The 20,584-nt window shown below is 50.4% G+C and overlaps 9 protein-coding genes across 9 annotated transcripts; 5 read left to right on the top strand and 4 right to left on the bottom strand.

Annotated features, from left to right (window-relative positions):
- Positions 1–2,164: 2,164 nt before the first annotated feature.
- On the bottom strand, positions 2,165–2,818 carry CONPUDRAFT_83371 (uncharacterized protein). Its single transcript, XM_007772545.1, has 4 exons — positions 2,593–2,818; positions 2,410–2,535; positions 2,264–2,352; positions 2,165–2,205 (listed from the first exon to the last, which is right to left on the bottom strand). The coding sequence occupies exons 1-3, from the start codon at positions 2,693–2,695 to the stop codon at positions 2,276–2,278; spliced, it is 306 nt and encodes a 101-aa protein (XP_007770735.1). The 5' UTR covers positions 2,696–2,818; the 3' UTR covers positions 2,165–2,205; positions 2,264–2,275.
- Positions 2,819–3,792: 974 nt separating this feature from the next.
- On the top strand, positions 3,793–4,065 carry CONPUDRAFT_31930 (uncharacterized protein; the record flags this gene model as incomplete). The annotated part of the gene is made up of 1 exon (XM_007772212.1): positions 3,793–4,065. A coding segment is annotated over one exon (273 nt), but the record flags the coding sequence as incomplete, so codon positions are not given.
- A 1,408-nt stretch (positions 4,066–5,473) lies between these two features.
- On the top strand, positions 5,474–5,955 carry CONPUDRAFT_155681 (uncharacterized protein; the record flags this gene model as incomplete). The annotated part of the gene is made up of 4 exons (XM_007772544.1): positions 5,474–5,486; positions 5,542–5,649; positions 5,703–5,863; positions 5,911–5,955. The coding sequence occupies 4 exons, from the start codon at positions 5,474–5,476 to the stop codon at positions 5,953–5,955; spliced, it is 327 nt and encodes a 108-aa protein (XP_007770734.1).
- Positions 5,956–6,590: 635 nt separating this feature from the next.
- Positions 6,591–7,139, top strand: CONPUDRAFT_145197 (uncharacterized protein; the record flags this gene model as incomplete). Its single annotated transcript, XM_007772543.1, has 2 exons — positions 6,591–7,061; positions 7,086–7,139. The coding sequence occupies exons 1-2, from the start codon at positions 6,618–6,620 to the stop codon at positions 7,137–7,139; spliced, it is 498 nt and encodes a 165-aa protein (XP_007770733.1). The 5' UTR covers positions 6,591–6,617.
- A 2,242-nt stretch (positions 7,140–9,381) lies between these two features.
- On the bottom strand, positions 9,382–10,688 carry CONPUDRAFT_91343 (uncharacterized protein; the record flags this gene model as incomplete). The annotated part of the gene is made up of 4 exons (XM_007772542.1): positions 9,382–9,796; positions 9,850–10,330; positions 10,389–10,605; positions 10,662–10,688. 4 exons carry the CDS (start codon positions 10,686–10,688, stop codon positions 9,382–9,384), a joined length of 1,140 nt encoding a protein of 379 aa, XP_007770732.1.
- Positions 10,689–11,213: 525 nt separating this feature from the next.
- On the top strand, positions 11,214–12,892 carry CONPUDRAFT_138240 (uncharacterized protein). Its single transcript, XM_007772541.1, has 5 exons — positions 11,214–11,394; positions 11,450–11,594; positions 11,657–12,158; positions 12,210–12,716; positions 12,775–12,892. Exons 1-4 carry the CDS (start codon positions 11,368–11,370, stop codon positions 12,634–12,636), a joined length of 1,101 nt encoding a protein of 366 aa, XP_007770731.1. The 5' UTR covers positions 11,214–11,367; the 3' UTR covers positions 12,637–12,716; positions 12,775–12,892.
- A 339-nt stretch (positions 12,893–13,231) lies between these two features.
- Positions 13,232–16,642, top strand: CONPUDRAFT_83367 (eukaryotic translation elongation factor 2). Its single transcript, XM_007772540.1, has 10 exons — positions 13,232–13,494; positions 13,560–13,573; positions 13,638–13,700; positions 13,754–13,960; positions 14,011–15,356; positions 15,407–15,853; positions 15,903–16,017; positions 16,067–16,294; positions 16,348–16,415; positions 16,466–16,642. Exons 1-10 carry the CDS (start codon positions 13,490–13,492, stop codon positions 16,505–16,507), a joined length of 2,535 nt encoding a protein of 844 aa, XP_007770730.1. The 5' UTR covers positions 13,232–13,489; the 3' UTR covers positions 16,508–16,642.
- A 578-nt stretch (positions 16,643–17,220) lies between these two features.
- On the bottom strand, positions 17,221–18,330 carry CONPUDRAFT_83363 (uncharacterized protein). Its single transcript, XM_007772539.1, has 4 exons — positions 18,162–18,330; positions 18,068–18,099; positions 17,851–18,011; positions 17,221–17,780 (listed from the first exon to the last, which is right to left on the bottom strand). The coding sequence occupies exons 1-4, from the start codon at positions 18,253–18,255 to the stop codon at positions 17,669–17,671; spliced, it is 399 nt and encodes a 132-aa protein (XP_007770729.1). The 5' UTR covers positions 18,256–18,330; the 3' UTR covers positions 17,221–17,668.
- Positions 18,331–19,218: 888 nt separating this feature from the next.
- CONPUDRAFT_138238 (carbohydrate-binding module family 13 protein) lies at positions 19,219–20,227 on the bottom strand. The gene is made up of 5 exons (XM_007772538.1): positions 20,038–20,227; positions 19,947–19,978; positions 19,725–19,885; positions 19,593–19,653; positions 19,219–19,531 (listed from the first exon to the last, which is right to left on the bottom strand). Exons 1-5 carry the CDS (start codon positions 20,129–20,131, stop codon positions 19,238–19,240), a joined length of 642 nt encoding a protein of 213 aa, XP_007770728.1. The 5' UTR covers positions 20,132–20,227; the 3' UTR covers positions 19,219–19,237.
- Between the last annotated feature and the right edge of the window lie 357 nt (positions 20,228–20,584).

The following is a 20,584-nucleotide window of genomic DNA, read 5'->3' as shown; positions in this document are numbered from 1 at the left end:
GCATCATTGGCGTAGGGTGTTCTAGGCATGGCATGCGGATGAACCATAATCGAAGAAGTAGGAGGCAACATGGTGATTGGTGGGTTCAAACGTTCAAGGCTGCATCACCTTGTCGTGTTCTAGGCTTCTAGCGTCCGATTGATGAACGTTTCAGCTGGCCAACGCTAGCCTCGTTCCCAAAGGCGTGATGGAAGGGTTCCGCCTGCCATGTTCGATTGTTATATCGAAAAGGTGTTGAGTATAAGGATATGTTTGGGAGGCATCAATGAGCAGGAAGTTGAAAAGGAACACACGTCCAAGGTCGCGCCAACGGTACTCGTGAGCCCCTGACAGCACGTGGCATCCGAATCGGGGGCGCTATATAAAGTTTGTGGCAATGCACTGCAAACTCTCATAATCCTTCCCATTCACGATTCACACGGACGGCAGCGATCTGCAAACACCCTCTCAAATTAAAGTGCACGGCTGTAGTGAGGTCTCAACGCACTATGCAATACGATAAGTCTGATGAACGGCTTCGCTTTTCATCTTTCTTCGCCTTGGCCTTTCGCCGGATCTAGTCCTGTAAGCAAGCCTGTAAGTTACTGCTGGTATCTCCGTGGTCTTACTCCACACGCTAGCGTTTCTCTTGTTCCTCATCTGTTAAACACAATTTCACGTATTATCTCAAACTTAGGTGTGACCTCGCTTCATGTGTTGAATCTTCCTGTAGCCTCCTGTAGCCAGTGCTATGCGACTACAATTTGAATTAAATTATGCTTTTCTATTAACTAAATTATAGATTTCCCCACTAGCACAAAATGATATCCGACCTGCAAAGCTTAGTGTCTCTGAAGATGTTATATGTCAGTTTCTTCTCCGTGAAGCGCTTTCCCAATAGCGTTTGATCATACAGGATTCGCTCACGATGGGCGGACATTACTACCGTTTTTGACCGTTTTGATTGTTAATCTGATTTCATTTGCTCATGTCGGTAGGTGGGTTATCTGATGAGTATCTCACGTAAAAGCGGTGCCACATTAAACTGTAATTTGTGAGACGAAGGTCGAAACAAGAGGCTAATGCAATATACGCCATGGAGCAGCTCTGAACACCAATATGTACTTATGACGCCACAGTGCCAAACTCTTAACTTGCCTTCTCACTCCAATGTGTTCGGAGCGTGAAATAAATTGTGTACATGTTGCCTGATCGTACAAGCGAAGCATGGACGCCCGCGCTATATGCACCCCTCTTGAAGCAGTTTACAGCCTTATTTTTGGCGTCAACTCCGTCTAGGATGGAAACATGGGTCAAACTAGTCGAACTGTGGCTTGACCATCCCGTGATAAGTTGTCGCTGCGCCATGAAAATTATAGTTTGCGTCCTCGTTACCATCGTAGATCTAATAGCGGTCTTCAGACTCTTTTAAGTCCTTCAAGGTACTGCAGAACTATCACAATATATATATATCAACTGCTACAGCTCGAATGCAACGCAGAATAGCGAAGAGCTCATAAGCCGTTGTTACGTGAACATGAACGTACAAATATCGATGTTTCGGTGATGTTAGAATGGGTGCCACACGTATAAAATTCCCTATAAAGACCCAGACTGAGATGAGGTTACGTCAAGCCATCGATCATCAATACTAACATCACAAACCGTGGTTCTAAAAAGCTTTGGTTTTGAGAAATATAATACATTAGAACCATCGCCTTCCCCGGCGCCAAAATAGCGCTTGAATTTTCGACTTCTCCTACACCCGGTGAGATTTGATTGCTCCATCATTGTCAAGTACTGCTACAGACTCAAGCACTCATATTCTCGCTGAACTGCCGTAGATTGGCATCGCCCTTCATTACATTAGAATCCAAGGAACAAGGCCGTGCTTTACTCAAGGTACATACACCTTCCTCTTATCAGTAGATACTTATCCAGACACTTGCATGGAGGTGACAGTGGAAGTCACCACCCTCTGCAATGAGCCTAACTCGAGCAGACTCGAGCGCTTGAGCATTCGCTGTGGAGAGGGAGAACGTCTCTATTGCCGCAGCTGGGCCGATTCCCACAGCCAGGAGATCCCAGTATCGCGTCATTTGCTACTACAACCACACCGCAACGCGCTTACCTTCCTTCCATTCGCCATGTCGTTGGTCCGGTGATACAACCGTTGGACAACCCCACTCAATTTCATATGGTCTATATGCATTCAAACCAAGAAAGGTAGATTCAGCCCATATCCTATCTTTGCTTCTGATCTCTGACTCGGTCCATTGATAAGACCATACTCAGGCTAATGTAGGATTGGCTCCCCTCTTTCGGGTGCGCATGCTTGCGCGATGATATCGATATGGTGGTGATGCTGAAAACGCATGTGCTACGACTCATGGATACTCAAGCGCTCAGAAGTGACTGACACACCGACAGGTGGTGGGCTACTTGATGCGCTGATACGTCGACACGCGTGCATAGATAACGTACAGCACGTACTTGCTCCCAGAAGATGGCGCTTGGCTGGGTAGCGTGGGTCGCGAGGATCTTTGAGCTTCACAGGTACGCTTCTCTGAAATCGTTGAAGTACTACTCAAACTTATAGTACCTGTCCCGTAGGACGCTTCTTGACTCCGCTCCGCGTGGTACCCCTACTGGGACCCCGAAAAGCATACGAGTACAGAAGTAGATACACTCCAAAAACATACGCTCTCAGCTTCATATCTCATATAATCGACGTGTTTAATACTTCTCTGGACGTTCGGACTGGCAACACGGAGAAGGGGGTGAAGGCCTTGATGCGCTTCATCAATGCGACGGGTCGTCTTCGACAGACTTATGGGGATTTGTCCAGGAAGAAATACTCGGCTTAGGTCGTGCTCCGCTTCGTCGCGGAAGCTTTGCCCGTTGTCCCGTGGGGTAGTCGGCTGGAGGGATCGGGGCTGGAGTCGGCTGGCCTGACTGTGGTTGGGGGGATGGTTTCCTGGTCTCTTTCGCTTTCTCACGCTCACGGTGTTCGCAGCCTCGTCTGACGGGCACTTGGGAGTATGTTTTCGGGGTAAATTGGGCACGAGGGACGGGTTCCCAGACTGTCATCGTGATGTACTTATGGTCGTACTGTCCGTCTTAGGGTTCTTCACCCTCCTGGACATTAAAATGAATATTCACTTCACTTCACTTCACCTGTCCCGTACTGTGGCCCACAGGACTCGTTGACATTTGGTTGTGGACTAGCTCGTTGAGTAGCGCCACAAGTTTGTCCTTTCTCGTGCTGTAGCGACATACTAACGTTTTTCCTGCTTGGGACCTTTCGATCCTCTCCCGCGGCACTGCTATTTCATGGGAGAAAACACGTTAAACACGTTTCTCGGCTCCGCGTGCGGGCCGCGGCGGCCAACATCATGCGGAAACCAGAAAGACTGAACGAGTCCGCCTGTAACTCTATCCTCATGTGCTCCAACGAAGAGAATGCATTCGCGTTCACGGAAGCATACAGTGTCTTAGGTGCCACAGTATCCTCGACCCTTGGACATAGTGCGAAGAACTATTATTAACTGCGGCATCGAGAAGGTACCAGGGTGGTCATCTCGCCTTTTGGGAGGAAAACGTGCATCTTAGGCGCTGACAGCATCAGGCACATGTTACGGTGAAGAATGCTGAGCGCTTACAAGGTTGTATGTCCTTGGCCGTGTTTCTAAAACGTCCCCTTCGTCTTCTGCATTCCAGTGGCTCCATTACGGACAGCGGCATGGCAGGTATGTTTTCCGAAACACCTTATGATCGTTTTCTATGCCGCCACTTGGCACACCAGATCCACAGCGCTTCAGTGACGATGGAATATGGCACATGCTATCCCAAAAAATAGCCCTCGGTGCAACATACGACTCTCCCATGCGTCAACCTCGCTCCTCGTGTTATTCTGGCACACGACTTGAGGCGACTCAAGCCTTAAAAGCGTCGTTGACCGGGGTCGATCGAAAGATTGTCTGGCTTGTCGGAGGGTCCGGCACCGGCAAGTCGACCATCGCGTTTTCCCTTGCTGAGCACTTTAATGAGCAGAAAAAGTTGGCGGCAACATTCTTCTTTTCTCAGAAACACCTTTCCCGGAGCAACACCGACCGGGTAGCCCTCACCATTGGATATCAGCTCGGTCTCCTGCACCGCCGTGCCAAAAGCTATATCATTGGGGCTATTAGGCACGACCCCACCTTGCTCAGGCCTGACCGCTCCCGCCAGGAGAAGTTCAAACACTTCTTCATCAAGCCGCTGAAGAGTCTCAAAAACGTGTGGAGCTCATGCCATTGGATGATGATATTTGACGCCGCGGACGCGGTTGAGGCGGACCACGTCGATCAGATCAAAGAACTGGTTCTCATGCTGACACAGCTCATTCGCGACTCATCTCTTGATATTCCCATCAGCAGCATCCTTTTCACCAGCAGGCGTCCCCTGGCGTCCCACTCTAATTCCCAAACAGCCAGACCTGGCATGCCTGTTTGTTCGCCACGATCTCGCGTTCTTCGACGCCGTTGCCGACGTCAAGCTGTTCCTGCATCACTCCCTTTGTGAATTGCGCGAAGATGACGAGCGTCCGGACATCAACTACCCAGCTCCGTGGCCAAACGAGGACAGCCTCGCCATGATGGCTCATCGGATGAAGGGGCACTTCATTGTCGCTTCGACCATCATCAAACTCACTCACGCTACCAACGATCCGGTGGAACGGCTCAGCACTGTCACACGCATGTACCGAGGCGACGTTGTTGACGTTGACAACATGGGCGACATCGACTCGGGCTATCGCCACGTCCTCTCAGATTGCGACCCGCATTGCGCATGTCCATAGCCTACCAAACATATAGTCCGCATCATACCACGTTACACCCGTACACCCCCATTGGGTTTTATTACCAGATGATCATGCCACCGCAGACGAACTCTACTTATCTACCACTTACCCCTCTATTGCACCGACTAGATTACCACCAAGTAGCACTTAGCCGCCTCTTAACGTACCCTAAACGCGTTTTCCGCGGGATATAAATATAGATTTTCTCTCTCTATCTCTCTCTCTCAGATTGCGACCAGTCCAGCCGTCGACCCGGAATTGAGTGCCTAGCGGACATCATTTTCCTCCCAGAAGCACTGTCGCTCGCCAACATTAGCAAGCTTTTCAATGATCGTGTCTTTCAACAGCGCATGGCACATCTTTCTCCGGTCGTCCATTACTCGTATATTCAATATTTCTGCCCGCTTTTGTTTGGCTTTTTGTTTGTGTCTTTGATGAGATCCCCTTAAGATCAGATTCGCTTTCGATTTGGAAATCCTCGTCCTTTTTGGGCCATCCGGTTGATAAGTTAATGGAGCGCATCGTTCGTCGCCATCCTTTCCTCCCCTTCCTCCCGTTTTCGCATTAAATGGATCCTCGCAATTGTAGAAGTGGTACGTCTCTCAAGCTCTCTAACGTCTACACCCGCTTACCAGACCTGCCAGGACCTCAATGCAGACCTTCAGTACGTACCATTCTCATCACTTTTGGGCTATTAACTCACGAAAACCCGTTCGTAGATGGCGACTGCAGTCTTCTCGACTCAGCCTTAGTGATTGCCATATCCGACGCTACCCTCATTTCGTTCGTGATCGCCCCCATACTCGCTTCAGATGCAGAATATGTAGGTACGCCCTCTTGCTCGAATACCATCCATCTCCGTTGATAATGTCTATCACAGACTCAAACTCGCTATCCGCGAATATACACTCATCGCATGCTCGACCACCGCCAGCTCAGATCCTGTTTCTCGGTGCGCCCCTCCTTGAAACTCCCTCACTCCTGGCACCCCATCCTTTCATCTCCCCAGATCCACACCATGCCTCCTGCTACGACAAATCCGTACGTTATCACACGTCTTCTTCTAATGCCTACTAATTGCTTTACAGCATTGCAATTCCTCCTCCGGCATCACTTGCGTCACCGGAACTTAACGACAGGCAACGGGTACCTTATGCTGCGCAAGTGCCAGCAACTTCTCAGTAAGTCGCTGTTGGAATTGCCAAGGCGTCGCGCAGTCCAACGGCGCCTCGACATCGGCCGTCTTTCTCCATCGCAGTCGCAACGCAGGCAATGCTAGGTTTCGATAGCATCGACGTTGCGACGTAGGCGCCAACACATATCGTCAGTATGACATGCTGAAATGAGCGCGAGTATCGCTTGCTTGGGTCATGTCCGCCCCATGTTTGTAGTTACTTCATAGCACTACGTCGATCCCAATCAATAGCGCCTTCGTTAGCGTGTAGTATCAATGCTCGCAGATGCGGTAACGGGGGATAAATGGAACCAACACCAGTAACGGTATATAGTCAATATGACGTTTCAAATCTTGACTTCGGGTGTGAACGGTCAATGGTGCTAATTATTACGATGTTCAAGTTTTGCAGTAATATGTTTCTGAGTGTGGTTGGCGCTGAGTTGATTCATGTCTCCTCCGCGTCCAATGTACCATTTGCGCTTAGGCTCGGGAAGCAGTGGCAGTTCTACTTTTTTTTCTGGTGTGACTAGCCGCACGTGCGAGAAGGTTGACTAGACATGTTCTAATTGTTCAGGTCCTTGCCCATCAGCGTTCAACTGTGCCGTAGCGGAGCACGGCATGTCTTGTATACCTTCTCCAAATTCCGCGGATTGCGTCCAGGTTTATCATGCCTCACTACGCGACTACGTTCTTGACCCATCTCGCTCAAAGGAGTTTCACGTGCGAGCCGCCGAGTCTCACGGAAGGCTACTCTTCTTGTGCTTGACGGTCTTGATGAAAGAGTTGAAGAAGGACATTCTTGGACTAGGCAATTCTGTTCAAAGACAGACTGAGATCTCTGGGTTTCACAATCGGCGTGATGAACTCAACTCGAAACCCCTGCGATATGCCGTCATGTACTGGACATATCACTTGAAGAAGGCAGAATGCGACGAGAAGCTGTGTGCTCTCCTATTCGCGGTCGTGAAGACTCGGCTATTGTGTTTGGTGGAGGTTTTGTCGCTGCTGGATCAGTTGGACGCAGCCCCTGCGATGCTATCCGATGGGTACGACGTCGTAAAAGTGAGTGTTGCTGATTCAATCTAGACTTGCCGGTTGACCCTTTCCTCAGCATTGGAAGATGCCATGGAATCACGATAAAGCCGTCGCACTGCACTGGCTAGATGGAACCAGGCATCTCGTCAAGCAGTCTTTTAACCAAATTCGGGACTCGGCACTCAAAGTTCACGAACTGGTATGTGGCAAGCGCTCGCATCACTAAATGGGGGGATGAATGATAAGTAAATGACCTTGACCGACATCACAGATCATGACAAATATACACCGGGGAAATGGTGAGACTCCGACATTAGTAGCATGTAAAGTCCATTTTGAGCATGCAGGAAAGATCACGGAGATATGATCATAGCAAAGAATCTATTATCTACTCGAAGGGGCGTGTTATCATTAGCAGAGACGGCATGAAAACAACATATGGGTACTCGCATCTACCATAATCTAAGTGCCATCTTACCATCAGCAGAGGCCACATGATAACAACATATAGGCACTCACAGCTATTAGAACTCACAACAGGTGCATTATAACGGCTTGTGATCACAACAAGGTTTCCAATACCAAGAATTTCATTGCAAATACTACAGTACACTCTACAGCAGACATTACAGTGTACAAGAGAATTTATTGCGGCTAGCATCTGCAAAGGATGGGTATGATTGATATATGCGAGCAGTGGCAAATTAAAGGGAGGGACTGAGGGGTTGAACATTTGTTTCTGGATCACTAGGAACGCAGGCGGCTCAAAACCTGTGAAAATATAGACAGATTAGTCCTTAGACGCTTGTGACATAAGCGAGTAGAATTACCTAGACAGCTTAGTTTATAGCTAAGGAATATTTACATGAGTGATACTGACTGCGACAGTGATGCGGTGTCCCGGGACGACTTACCCTCAGATGCTTGTGGCATAAAAAGCGAGTGAGGGACGTCGCGGCGCTGGGGTCGGGTATATAAGGCCAGCATTCCATATCTCTCTGCTTCCCTTCTCCCGTATCTCCCGTCTCCGTCATGCTTCTCTGCGACTCCACTGTGCTTCTCCCGAAGCGCCCGACATGACACCATGACGTCAATTGGAGAATTCCAACAGACTCGTTCAAGTTGATACCTTTCATGTCAATGTCTACTTCCACAGTGAGTGTCCTTCTGTGATCGGCAGATTGTTATTCTTCTTGTCTGGTGGCTCCAGAACGATATTTCATTAATCCTGTCACTGTAATTTGAGGTGCCCAAGGACTTAATCCCAGCCTTCAAGCTTCAAGCACGAGCAAACACCTGGTCCATCAATTCCTTAACATATAGGATGTCTTCACTTCGGGCCGAAGAACCCCAATTTAGTGAGCAATTGGCTATTCTATTATGTGAACATGTCCATGTTTCTCCAAACATCAATGTACTCTACTGACTATTCCTTAGATTCGCTGATAGGGACATGCTCATGCGGCTTCGAGGTGGTGGCATTGGCCACAACTTACCCCCAGAGTGGCACCAAAAGCTCCTAGCATTGACTTCGAGCATCCCCAAGGCCGAGGAACGCGATCTATTCGATGACCACATCAGCGATGAGGGAGAGCAAGGTGAGGAGCCTGAGAGGAACTCACAGATGCCAGCTGCAGCGGAGATAGAAGCGACGAGGATGAGGCTGAGATGGAGATGGATACTGCAGATCAGGCGGATGAGGGAGGTTTCTTGGGTGAGGACAAAGCGCTCGCTAACGAGGCTGGCTTTGATGAATTGTAGAGGTCAGTCTTCTGCTGCTCAGCGCGCTTTTGTTAGTTGCTAACCGGTTTATGAGCAGTTTCATATAATCGAATGATCATGTTGCCTTCGAAATGAGATCCGGATTGTTATGCTCCCACATATTGCGAGTGATTTTACCTCGAGTTTCGGTCCATGGTAAGCTCACGATCATATGGTACTCAATGGTAAGATCCCGATAATATGATATTCTACCATATTTCATTCTCATATTGTGGGCTGACGCTTAACTAATGTTGAATCCTCGCCATTTACGGTCATACAGGATTCTATCAACGGTCATATTATAACACTGATAACCTCGTTTATGCGCCGACATTTTCCCCCCGATTTAGTGATGCGAGACGCCCTGACGCTGATCCAGCCTTGTCTTGGTAAACAATTAGCCCCTTCCTTCGGACGATGGCGACTGGGATATGGTCCCCGATGCGTCAGGTGCTTTCTTCAAGACGCACTCCCCAAAATTTACGGCCTCATGCTCAGACGACGGCTGTTACTGTGTTTGTTGCCATTGTGGTTGCATAGTTGCGTAATACTAAAAGTACTGTCCATATTTCGAGATGTAATGTCACACGCCATTTTGCTCCGCAACGTCCTCAATGCTCTCTGCGACCTTCCATATTCTTGCCCTGTTCCGCATCGAAGCGCTCCTGCAGCACCTCTGCAGATACGCCCATGCATCCTGAACCTTGTGCATCTCGTACTCCGGCTCAAGGTCCGATGTGGCGGGTGTGAACCACGGCGCATTTCGCGCGATCCACGCGGTTGCAAGCGTGTTGCGGTTGGCTTCAGAACCCAAGAGGATTGAGCGCATCGTGCGGGAGGTTGAGGCGAGGGCAAGTAGGGAAGTGATCGGGCCCGAAAGCACAATCATGTGAAAGAGTTCCAATGGGAGCTTTTCGATCGTCGGGGCATTGGGGACGCTAGGCGGAACATCCGGAGATGCGACGGACGGGGCACTCTGTTCACCGTCTAACGGAAATCTGAACAAGCGCTTAATTCATGGTTAACTCGGGTAGCTGAAAACAAACCGCACCTATCTGCTCTCATCCACATCCAATACCCTCCACGATGCGCAATTGCATCCTTAATCGCCTGTACGTCGCCTAATTCCTCCAGGGCTTTCACCTCTCTACATTTCATGTTCGGAATCGGCAGCGGGAACTGTTCGCGCTCGTCGTTGATCTCGCCATAATCGACATCATCCAGCCCCGATGACCCGGCGCCCGAAAAGTCTGAGTGCCCCTGATTCATCGCTAGTCGCCATAGGCGCTGCGGCGTCATGCGCCCACGCGTCGCGAGGTAGAGGATAGGCAACGCAAAGTCCTCCACCATGATGAGTACGCCAAACGAGACGAGGTAGTCACCCTTTTCAGGCGCGTCGACGGAGCCAAACTCCCAGTCGCCGCCGGCTTTGCAGTGCCGCCGGGCGGTGATCGCTGAGTCGGGTGCTTTGAGTGCTTCGTCTTTAGGGATTCGGCCTCCGGTGTCTTGCTGCGACGCTTTGGCGAAGTCGCCTGAGGGAAAGGACAAGGTAAGGGGGCCGCAGAGGACATCATGATGAGCATAACGCACCTATAACTGTCACGTCATTGACATCTTCATCGTCATCGGCTAGCTCGCGTATAGCTTGCGAGACGAGAGGACCCAGCTTTCCTTCAGAGTCGTCCTCCTCATCTCTGTCAAGCTGGTTCGCTTCTGCGTCTTCGTCGAGTTCATCTTCGTAGTTGTCCGCGTAGTAATCAGTATATCCTGAGAGGTTGTTGGCACTCTCCGGAGTGCAGCCAGATATCTGGACGTATGACTCAGTAAGCAGCAGGACCGGCACGTAGAGGGAGTAGGGCTTACGACGCAGAATACCGTGACTTTGCCCATGCTGAAGGGACTTCAGTAAAATAAGAGTGTGGATGTTTGCAGAGATGATCTTTAAGGACAATGTTGAGCAGGTCGCGAGCTTAAGAAGGTGACGCGACGGCATAGCATCGCTAGCTCACGCGTTTCACGCGTTGCCGAAAGACTCCACGGATTGGAGTCATACAATGAGTCGCTAGTCATGCGCGCTGAACGCAGCGTGAAAACATGAGCGAATTCTTTCTTCCGAGCTTCTTTCGCCAATGTCAAGGGAAAGTGACCGACTCGTGGTCGGTGGATAAAAGAGCGGACGCTGAGAGCGGGGATGAAGACGCTGAGGTGCGAACCGGAAGGTTATGATGCCGGGTTTCCCACGGATGCCCCCATTGCACGGACACAGCAGACCGATTCCGAGTCGGACTTTGCACCGCGACGTGCTCATTGCCATCCCTCTACAGACGGTGCACCATGAATGTGTTTGACTCTCTGTGATGTACTTTACATAAGCTTTATTCCCCTTGTCATCACCATTGAACATTCATTCCCAGACCAGCTGTGGGTGCGTCACAAAAACGTGTTAGGTGCCATTGCTGCGGCCCACAGAACGCTTATCCAGCATATACTCTACGCCATCCTCCCGATTCTCTCTGGGATCACTTCCTTTGTAGCTTCTCGAAGGACACGGCACTCACCCCATTGTAGAATGGGGAAGATAACGGTATTCTGTCTCGTGAGTCTTATCACTTAGCATGGTCTGCTGTCGCCAGCTAACTATCAGTGGGTAGATCTCAGGCTGCACCCCCGAAATTCCCCACAGAATTCGAACTTATCAGGACTACCAACCTCCTAATTCGGTGGGACGATTGGTATCACAAGCTCTCAGCGAGCTAGGGACGGAGGAGGAGACAGTAAATGACGTAACGGCTATTGGTGCGTGCGTTCGACCTTTGACTCGTAAAGAGTAAGCATAATGATCACACCTCGCGTAACAGGAGACTTCGATGCACATGAAAATCAAGATTCAGGCGGCGGTATCCCAAAGGAAATCGCTCTTGGTACCCCGGACTTTCGGATCAGTGCTCTCCGACACTGCCGAGCAGGTGGTAGTTGGGAACACGGCGCCGTGGATGGGCCTTTCGGTCTTAACGGGAAGGCAGATGCACGAGGCCCCTTCCTCGTCTCATTTGGTGCGCTTTTGATGGTCCAAACCTTCGCTTTGCCCATCCTGCATCTCGCGACGCACGGTAGGGTCACACCCGCGCGCCTGTGGCGCCTCGCGGTGCACCAAGGGCACTCCGATCTCAGTGGGGACTGTAGCGGGCTAGTAGACGTTGACTACGGCGAGATCAGTGAGCAACGAGAACAGTACCCGGATCCTATACCTTGGATGAATGCAGAAGCGGTGATTTCTCTGGAAGAGTTGGGGGACGTGCAAGCCATCAAGGAGACCATTATTCATCGGGGAGGTTTCTGGATGTGGATGAGTCCCGATAGGTATGTGGTAGTCGTCCCTCCATGTTTGCACCATGAAATTGACGCGATTAGTTTTCCGATAGAACTGGCATCCTGCCGCGATGACCCTCCACTCACCTTGATCGAGCCACCGATGGCCGGCACCACTTTATCTGCTGTTGAGAGCCTGCCGTGTGAGCTCCTCTGCGCAATCACAGAACAGCTTCCGATGACTTCTTTATTCTCTCTTTCGTCTACGTCACGCACTCTACGAGCTATACTGCTCGGCTCGGAAGCTGGTCGGAACGCAATAGCGCGAGGCTGGATTATGAAAAGCGCACCGTGGTACATTCCCGTTGCTACATCCCGAGATTACGAGCCACACTTTGAGATGGGCCAAGTTTGCGACCCCTGGGCGTACATGAGGAGATGCCTTTCGAGCGGCTCAATGCGGAACAGAGTGCGCATCTGGAAGGCCGCAGAGCAGATTGATAAGCTCGTTGGCCAGTTGTATGTGTAGAGAAATTTGATAGCAATTTGTTGAGTTGACGACATTAAACTGATACGACGTGCTGTGATTCAGCCATACGAACTTCATCGGTGTGTGGCGCACATTCCCCGCTGGCAGTGAGATACACTCTGACTCACACTCACACAGTTAAACGTGTAGATTATCCAAGGTTCCATTTCTCTCAGCTGAGGGCGATGCTGTAATCGTCTGGTATCATTTATCATTTCTTGCGAAAACGCACTACGATTACAATTATGGATCCCCGAATCATCTCCTTGGTCGCGTCTTGCTTCTCTGTAACTTACTCAGGGAAAGCATCGCCACGCGCATACATGATATTGTGTCGACAGTCGTGGTCAACGTTCAAACGTTAACGTTCAACTTCGTCAACGCTCACTTAGTCACTTGCTCAGAATACGCTGTCAGGGGTCCCGCTTTCCGAGTCACTACTGAATATGAATTCCCGGGTCTCCATCAGATTCCGGTCGGTTCCGGCTTGGGCGCATCACTGAGGAGCTCCATGACTCGGTATCTTATTCTTGAATCATTTGTCGGTAAGTAACAGTCTAGTTTCAGGATATCCGTGTCTAGGCACTCTCGCTGCCGCTACCCGACCGACAAGTCACACTGCAGCACACTGCGGTCCCGGCAACATCTTGAGAGAGTGAACGATATCGAGGCAGTTACTACCGTGCATATATAAGCAATGCATGCCATTTGCATGTCTGCCCTATCCTAAAACCCTTAGCCCTCTTCGCCCAGTCTCTGCGGTTTCAACACCCTCGAGTCGACTCATCCTCTCTATCCAAAACTCGGTATCTCAGTATCTTTGATCTGTTTAAATCTGTAAAGTCCTTTCACCATGGTGTCAGTAACTTCTCTCCTTCACCATACCGTTCCATCGTACTGATGACCCCTATTGATGATCGCAGTAAATTCACCACAGGCAAGCACCGACTTTTCTTCTCTTATTTTTCCCGTAGCATACTTATCATGGTCCAATCACACAGACCAGATCCGTGGGCTCATGGACCGCCCCACGAACATTCGAAACATGAGTGTCATTGCTCATGGTAAGCCCCAATAATCTCACGACGGCCCGCCACCATCTGATGAAGTCTCTTAGTCGACCACGGAAAGTCTACCCTCACCGATTCACTAGTCTCGAAGGCTGGTATCATTGCCGACGACAAGGCCGGTAAGATGCTGTTTACGGACACCCGACCTGACGAAAAGGAACGTGGTATCACGATCAAGTCGACTGCTATTTCCATGTACTTCGAGATCGAAAAGGACGACTTGGGAGCTGTAACAAGAAATCAAAAGACGGAGGGTACGCTTGATCTCTATCAAGCCTGTACTACGGCTTATATATGTCTCTAGGTAACGAGTTCTTGATCAACTTGATCGACTCTCCCGGACACGTCGACTTCTCGTCTGAAGTCACGGCCGCTCTCCGTGTTACCGATGGTGCTCTCGTCGTCGTCGACTGCATTGAGGGTGTCTGTGTCCAGACAGAGACCGTCCTGCGTCAGGCTCTCGCTGAGCGCATCAAGCCCGTCATCATCATCAACAAGGTCGACCGCGCCCTTCTTGAGCTCCATGTTCAAAAGGAGGACCTCTACCAGTCGTTCCAGCGTACTATCGAGACTGTCAACGTCATCATCTCCACATATCACGATGCCGCCCTCGGTGACGTCCAGGTTTACCCTGAAAAGGGTACCGTTGCTTTCGGCTCTGGTCTCCATGGGTGGGGGTTCACCCTCCGTCAGTTCGCTGGTCGTTACGCGAGCAAGTTTGGCGTCGACAAGGACAAGATCATGGCCAAGCTCTGGGGCGACAACTACTTCAACCCTGCCACCTCCAAGTGGACCACCAAGTCAACGGATTCTGACGGCAAGCCGCTGGAGCGTGCCTTCAACATGTTCGTCCTCGACCCCATCTTCAAGATCTTCGATGCTGTCATGAACGGCAAGAAGGACCAGATCACTGTCATGACTGAGAAGCTCGACATCAAACTCCTCCAGGAAGAGCGTGCTCTCGAGGGGAAAGCTCTCCTCAAGGTCATGATGCGCAAGTTCCTCCCCGCCGGCGACTCGATGCTGGAAATGATCGTCATCAACCTTCCCTCCCCCCAAACCGCCCAGCACTACCGTGTGGAGACCCTCTATGAGGGTCCCATGGACGATGAGTCAGCCATCGGTATCAGGGACTGTGACCCCAAGGGTCCTCTCGTCCTCTACGTCTCGAAGATGGTGCCCACTTCCGACAAGGGACGCTTCTACGCGTTCGGCCGTGTCTTCTCCGGTACCGTTCGCTCAGGCCTTAGTGTCCGCATCCAGGGCCCCAACTACATTCCCGGCAAGAAGGACGACTTGTTCGTCAAGTCTATCCAGCGCACCGTTCTCATGATGGGCCGTTCCGTCGAGCCCATCGAAGACTGTCCCGCCGGTAACATCGTCGGGCTTGTCGGCATCGATCAGTTCCTGCTCAAGAACGGTACTCTTACCACTTCGGAGACTGCTCACAACATGAAGGTCATGAAGTTCTCTGTCTCCCCTGTCGTCCGGGTCGCCGTCGAAGTGAAGAACGCTTCCGATCTCCCCAAGCTCGTCGAAGGCCTCAAGCGTCTCTCCAAGTCGGATCCTTGCGTGCAAACTTGGACCGCTGATACCGGGGAGCACATTGTCGCCGGTGCCGGGGAGCTGCACTTGGAGATTTGCTTGAAGGTGCGCTACCATGATCCGGTCGGTTATATGCTGTACTAACCCATCGACAGGACTTGCAAGAAGACCACGCTGGTGTTCCCCTCAAGATCTCCGACCCTGTCGTCGGCTACCGTGAGACGGTGAAGGCCGAGTCTTCGATTGTCGCCCTCTCGAAGTCTCAGAACAAGCACAGCCGTCTCTACGCCAAGGCCATTCCCCTAGACGAGGAGCTCACCAAGGCGATCGAGGAAGGCAAGGTCAATGCCCGCGACGAAAACAAGGCCCGCGCCCGTATCCTCGCTGACGAGTACGGTTGGGATGTCACCGATGCCAGGAAGATTTGGTGTTTCGGTCCCGACACTGCTGGTCCTAACCTGCTCGTTGACGTCACCAAGGGCGTTCAGTACCTGCACGAAATCAAGGATTCGTGCGTCGCCGCCTTCCAGTGGGCCACCAAGGAGGGTGTCTGCGCTGAAGAGAACATGCGTGGCGTCCGCGTCAACATTATTGATGTTACGGTAAGCCAGTGCGTTTTTGATAGTCAGATAAGCGCTCATCTCTCCCTAGCTCCATTCTGATGCAATTCACCGTGGTGGCGGACAAATTATCCCCGCCTGCCGCCGTGTCACCTACGCCGCGTGTCTCCTTGCCGATCCAGGTCTCCAGGAGCCCGTCTTCTTGGGTACGCACATTTTACTGGATATCGTTCACCCCAGTCTAACTCGTGTCAGTCGAGATCCAGTGCCCTGAGAACGCGATCGGCGGTATCTACAGTGTCCTGAACAGACGTCGCGGACAGGTCTTCAGCGAAGAGCAGAGACCCGGAACCCCTATGTTCACCGTCAAGGCTTACCTGCCCGTCATGGAGTCGTTCGGCTTCAACGGTGACCTCCGGTCACAAACTGCTGGCCAGGCGTTCCCTCAGAGTGTCTTCGATCACTGGGAAATCATGAACGGATGTGCGTATTATGAAGTGACGTTTTGCTCTAACACCGTACTGACGTCCGTCCAGCTCCCTTGGACAAGGGCAGCAAACTCGAGGGGATTGTCAAGGATATCCGCACACGCAAGGGTCTTAAGGTTAGTAACACGTTTTGATCATTAGTATGGTATCTAATCATTTTCTCTAGCCCGATATTCCTCCTCTCGACACGTACTACGACAAGCTCTAGGCGATCTCTACTCTTCGTGCATCGATTCTTGTTAAAGCAGTTTTTGGGATAATCGTTGTTTGTTGTACTCTTAGGATCTGATAATCATCATCTTCTTTCTGCTTTCGCTCAGCTGAGAATATGTACATATTGCGGCGCATTCTATACTTCCAAGTTGCTATTGGAAAGGTGTGGGGCTGATAAGCGCTCATAAGTCGAGTCCATTAGGCGAATTCGGGCGTAGTTGATGAGTTGAGGATTTCTGATAATGTAAGCTTGGCAATTTTATTTTTCGTTTCAGAAGGGCGCCTTCGTTGTGATTCAACCATGCGAGCCCCATTAGTGCGTGGCGCATGTTTCACGCTGAAGTAAGATGCACTCTGCCTCTCTGACACAAACCCCCCAGCACTAACACGTGTATTATATCAAACACTTGATTTGTTTCAACCAAGGGCGACGCTGAAATTGTCAGCCGTCGGACTTAGTCGCCGTATTGGCCCTGGGCGACACCTTGCAACTTAAGCATTGGTTTGGTCGGCGATGGCCCGCATCCTCGCGATTTTCCACATTGAGAAGACAAATGGAGCTGCTGACAACGTAATTGGCCCGGCATCTGAGTGAGCTGCGTGGTGCGACGTCGTAAGCTGCTCACTTTTGTTCTGTGGTGTGTTAAGACCTAATTGCGGAGTTTTTTTGTTCACAGGTATCCCACGTCATTCCTATGTAAGTTTGTCCCGAGGATAGAGAAAACGTTAAGCGATAAATAGATCTTTGCGTACAAAGAAACAAGTAGTGTGATAATAGTATAACACTCCTTTGAGTGCATGGCATAACACCGGCGGTGATCTGACGCGCTGCGATAATGCATCGCCAATTGGCCTCATTAGAAACTACTTCCTATGTACCTTTGTCACTGTGGTGGTAGTAATAGTGGTAGTGGTAGTTGATGTGATGACTAACTCCCCGTTTTCCGGGATAGCATCTTTGTCGTCAATGACAATTATAGGGTGTTTACCTGCTCCTTCGATGCGCACGGTGTGTTCTGAACCTGGCACTGTGTACGTGGACTGAAGCACCACCGGGACACCCTGCTCAGCATTTGGTGTCGGCTCACCAACGCGGCGAGCTATCCACTCCTGCCCTGGCTGCGTGAGTGGAGATAGTTTCACCTATTGGATCAACTCAATAGTTAGTGATATCGTTTGAGGTATCGTAGTCGTTGAGGGCGCTCACCCCTGTGTCTGGGGTAGAGCTACTTAGTGTTATTGCTAAAGGGCTGTTTGGCCACATGATCCTATGAAGCGGCGTGAATTCAGTATGGTGCAAGAACGCAATCAAGCGTCTCATTGGTAAACCACACGTACCGGATGGTAGGCTCGGGTCTGCCAGAGATGACTTCTATGTTCCAGCAAACGGGGTAAGGTGTCGCGATCACGTTGGCATCCGTGTCATAGGTAATATACATCCCGGAGTCCTCAAACAGTGACTTGATAGAATGTCCAGTTCCGAATGGCGAGAGCTCCCACTGTACATGTCGTGCGGCATCAAAAATCCTGATCAGAAGGTTCAACGGAGACTCGCCTTTTGGGTGTCTCCCTCATGTCTTATGTGGCCTGTAAAGTGACACAAGGTAGTTGCGGAGAATCGTCCTCCTCGAATACTGTCATAACAATACCTTTCACAACACGTTTTCCGACCAAATCCATGCTTGTACCTCCACCATACTGCAGAATCAGGTAGATTCCTGGGCGAATTGAACCTGTGTCCATGTTGAAGACGCGTGACGAGAACGCAGCTGGTGTAGAACGGGCGCTAGGTACAATACTATGCAAGTACTGTCAAACCTGCCCTCACTCATGGTAGAAGTGAATGGGGTAGTATATCTGTGGCTGAACCGTCTGTATAGTAGCACCCACGGCTCTCGGCGCCACCGGAATCCTCCAAAGTCCGACACTTCTCCCGCGAGGCTCACTCCTCTATCATCCAAGCTTGTTGCTAGATTTACTTGCAGCAAAACTAGAATATGAGTCTGATAAAAGGCGCCGATGGCTATAAAAAAAATGAGGCTTTTGACATGGGCAAAAGAGAAATGTACAGCAGGATGCTGATTAGTGTCAGACCGGTCACTCTTTCGCGGGCGAATATTATCATGGGTCGCCCGTGCGGAGCACCAAGTACTATACAACCCAGATAACACATAATCATGGGATGCCCCCGCCATGAAAACAGATGGATACTCCTGTCGTAATCAGTGAAAGATCCGGTGTTAACGTGAACACATATTAATATGGGCACGAAGAATTGACGAAGAAAGGCTTACTGATTAGAGTGAACGAGCGTGGGAATCACATCTGGAGCTCGGCTTGCGTGCCCACGGCCATAGCATGAGGTCTCGAGACCGACTTAGGAATTTGTGCCGCAAAGTGCCTTATCCCTCACGTAGCGCTTTCTCTAGTTTCGATTTTTCATTCTAATGCTCTCCCACTCAACGCCATCACTAACTGTCTTGAACCATACATCTGATACGTCCGCTTGGTGCAGTCCCCTAGCTTTCAAGATGTGGGAAAGTGGTGGGGGAACTAAGTGAGCGACATAATGCTGCTTCGCCCTACGATAACGCAACGCCAATTCAATTGACCCCCAAAATGATATCACTTCTCTGCGGGACGCGAGGGAACCGATTATAACTAGCCACAGGTATGTATTATTGCAATTTTCTCTCTTACTTCCTCCTGTGCGCGAGCGAAAACTTTACTTCATGATTCTCTCGAACTTTGTTACCGTAGATGTCATAGTGTTGGACCACGTAGTAGTTGTCGTGAAAACCAGCTCCCCGTTCTCCGGAATAGTATTTCTGTCATTGATAACGATCGTTGGATGACTCCCTGCCCCTTCAATGCGGATGGCGGGCTCCGAGTCGGAGCTGGACAGCGTATATGTCGACTGAGTGGTCATAGGAGCGCCTGGTGCGACGTTTGTCCTGACCTCACCAACTCGGCGAGTCGTCCACTCCTGTCCTGGATCCCCGACGGGCGCTAACCTCACCTACCGGAGCGGCGCATATGTTAGTATATCATCGGTCATAACAATTCTCAACAATTCTGACCTTGGTCCCTGGATCTGAACTAGTCAATGTGATCGCCAGCTGGCTATTTGGCCACACAATTCTGCGAGTGAGCACGAGATCAACATCAATCTCTAAAATCACGCAATTCTCTGAGGCGTGAAGTATACATACTGAAAATTGGTCTCTTCATTTCTCGAAATGCTTTCTATTCTCCAGCTGACAGGATAAGGTTTCGTTGACACCGAGGTGTCTGTCTCGCAGGCGACATATCTTTCAATAGGCCCGGTAACAGATTTGATGGAATAGCCCGCTCCAAATGGTGAGATCTCCCACTGTTCAATGCGCACGGTGCTATCGGAAAGCTCGAGCAAGCTGGATCTGACATGGACGTACCTTCTGGTTATTCTTCTCGTGTTTTGTATAGCCTAAGTGTCAGCTGTACATTCAGAGCCGCTCGTCCATCCATCCGTACAATGAAACCCACCTGTTACAGTGTGTTTGTTGGTCAGGTCCATAGCCATCCGTCCCCCAAACTGGAGAAGTAGGTAGGTCCCAGGGCGAATCGGCGTTGTTTGCATACTGGTGTTGTCTGCGTCTGGCAACGATGTCGCTGGTAATGAATGGACGCTTGCTTGAAACTCTTCGATGACGGTCGCCTCACTCGAGTGGTCAGCGATAGACATGATTGGGCGTCTAGATTACCGTCGTTTGCAACGTGGTGCGGCATATTCCGTGTTTGTGATATGTTGGCCGCCTTGTTTGCGATCGAACCACACCGGCCTAGGAGCGACCGAATCACACTACCATGCACTGAGAACCACAGTCCATCACGCACACAAAAATTGACCCGAGTGAGATGAAGCTGAATGTAAAGACGACGTGATATGCGTGTCAATGGGTAAAACTAAAGCTAAGGACTTTACCTTCATTGAGGGCAATGGCTGGCATAGCTGTCTGCTTAATGTTCACTCACAGGCTGTATTTTGCGCGCAATAAATAAGATAACATTAACGAGATGAACCCAAAAAGAA

The sequence above is a fragment of the Coniophora puteana genome (genome assembly GCF_000271625.1).
Source record: "Coniophora puteana RWD-64-598 SS2 unplaced genomic scaffold CONPUscaffold_9, whole genome shotgun sequence".
Taxonomy (NCBI): Eukaryota; Fungi; Basidiomycota; class Agaricomycetes; order Boletales; family Coniophoraceae; genus Coniophora; species Coniophora puteana.
This window is presented reverse-complemented; position numbering and strand designations above follow the sequence as displayed.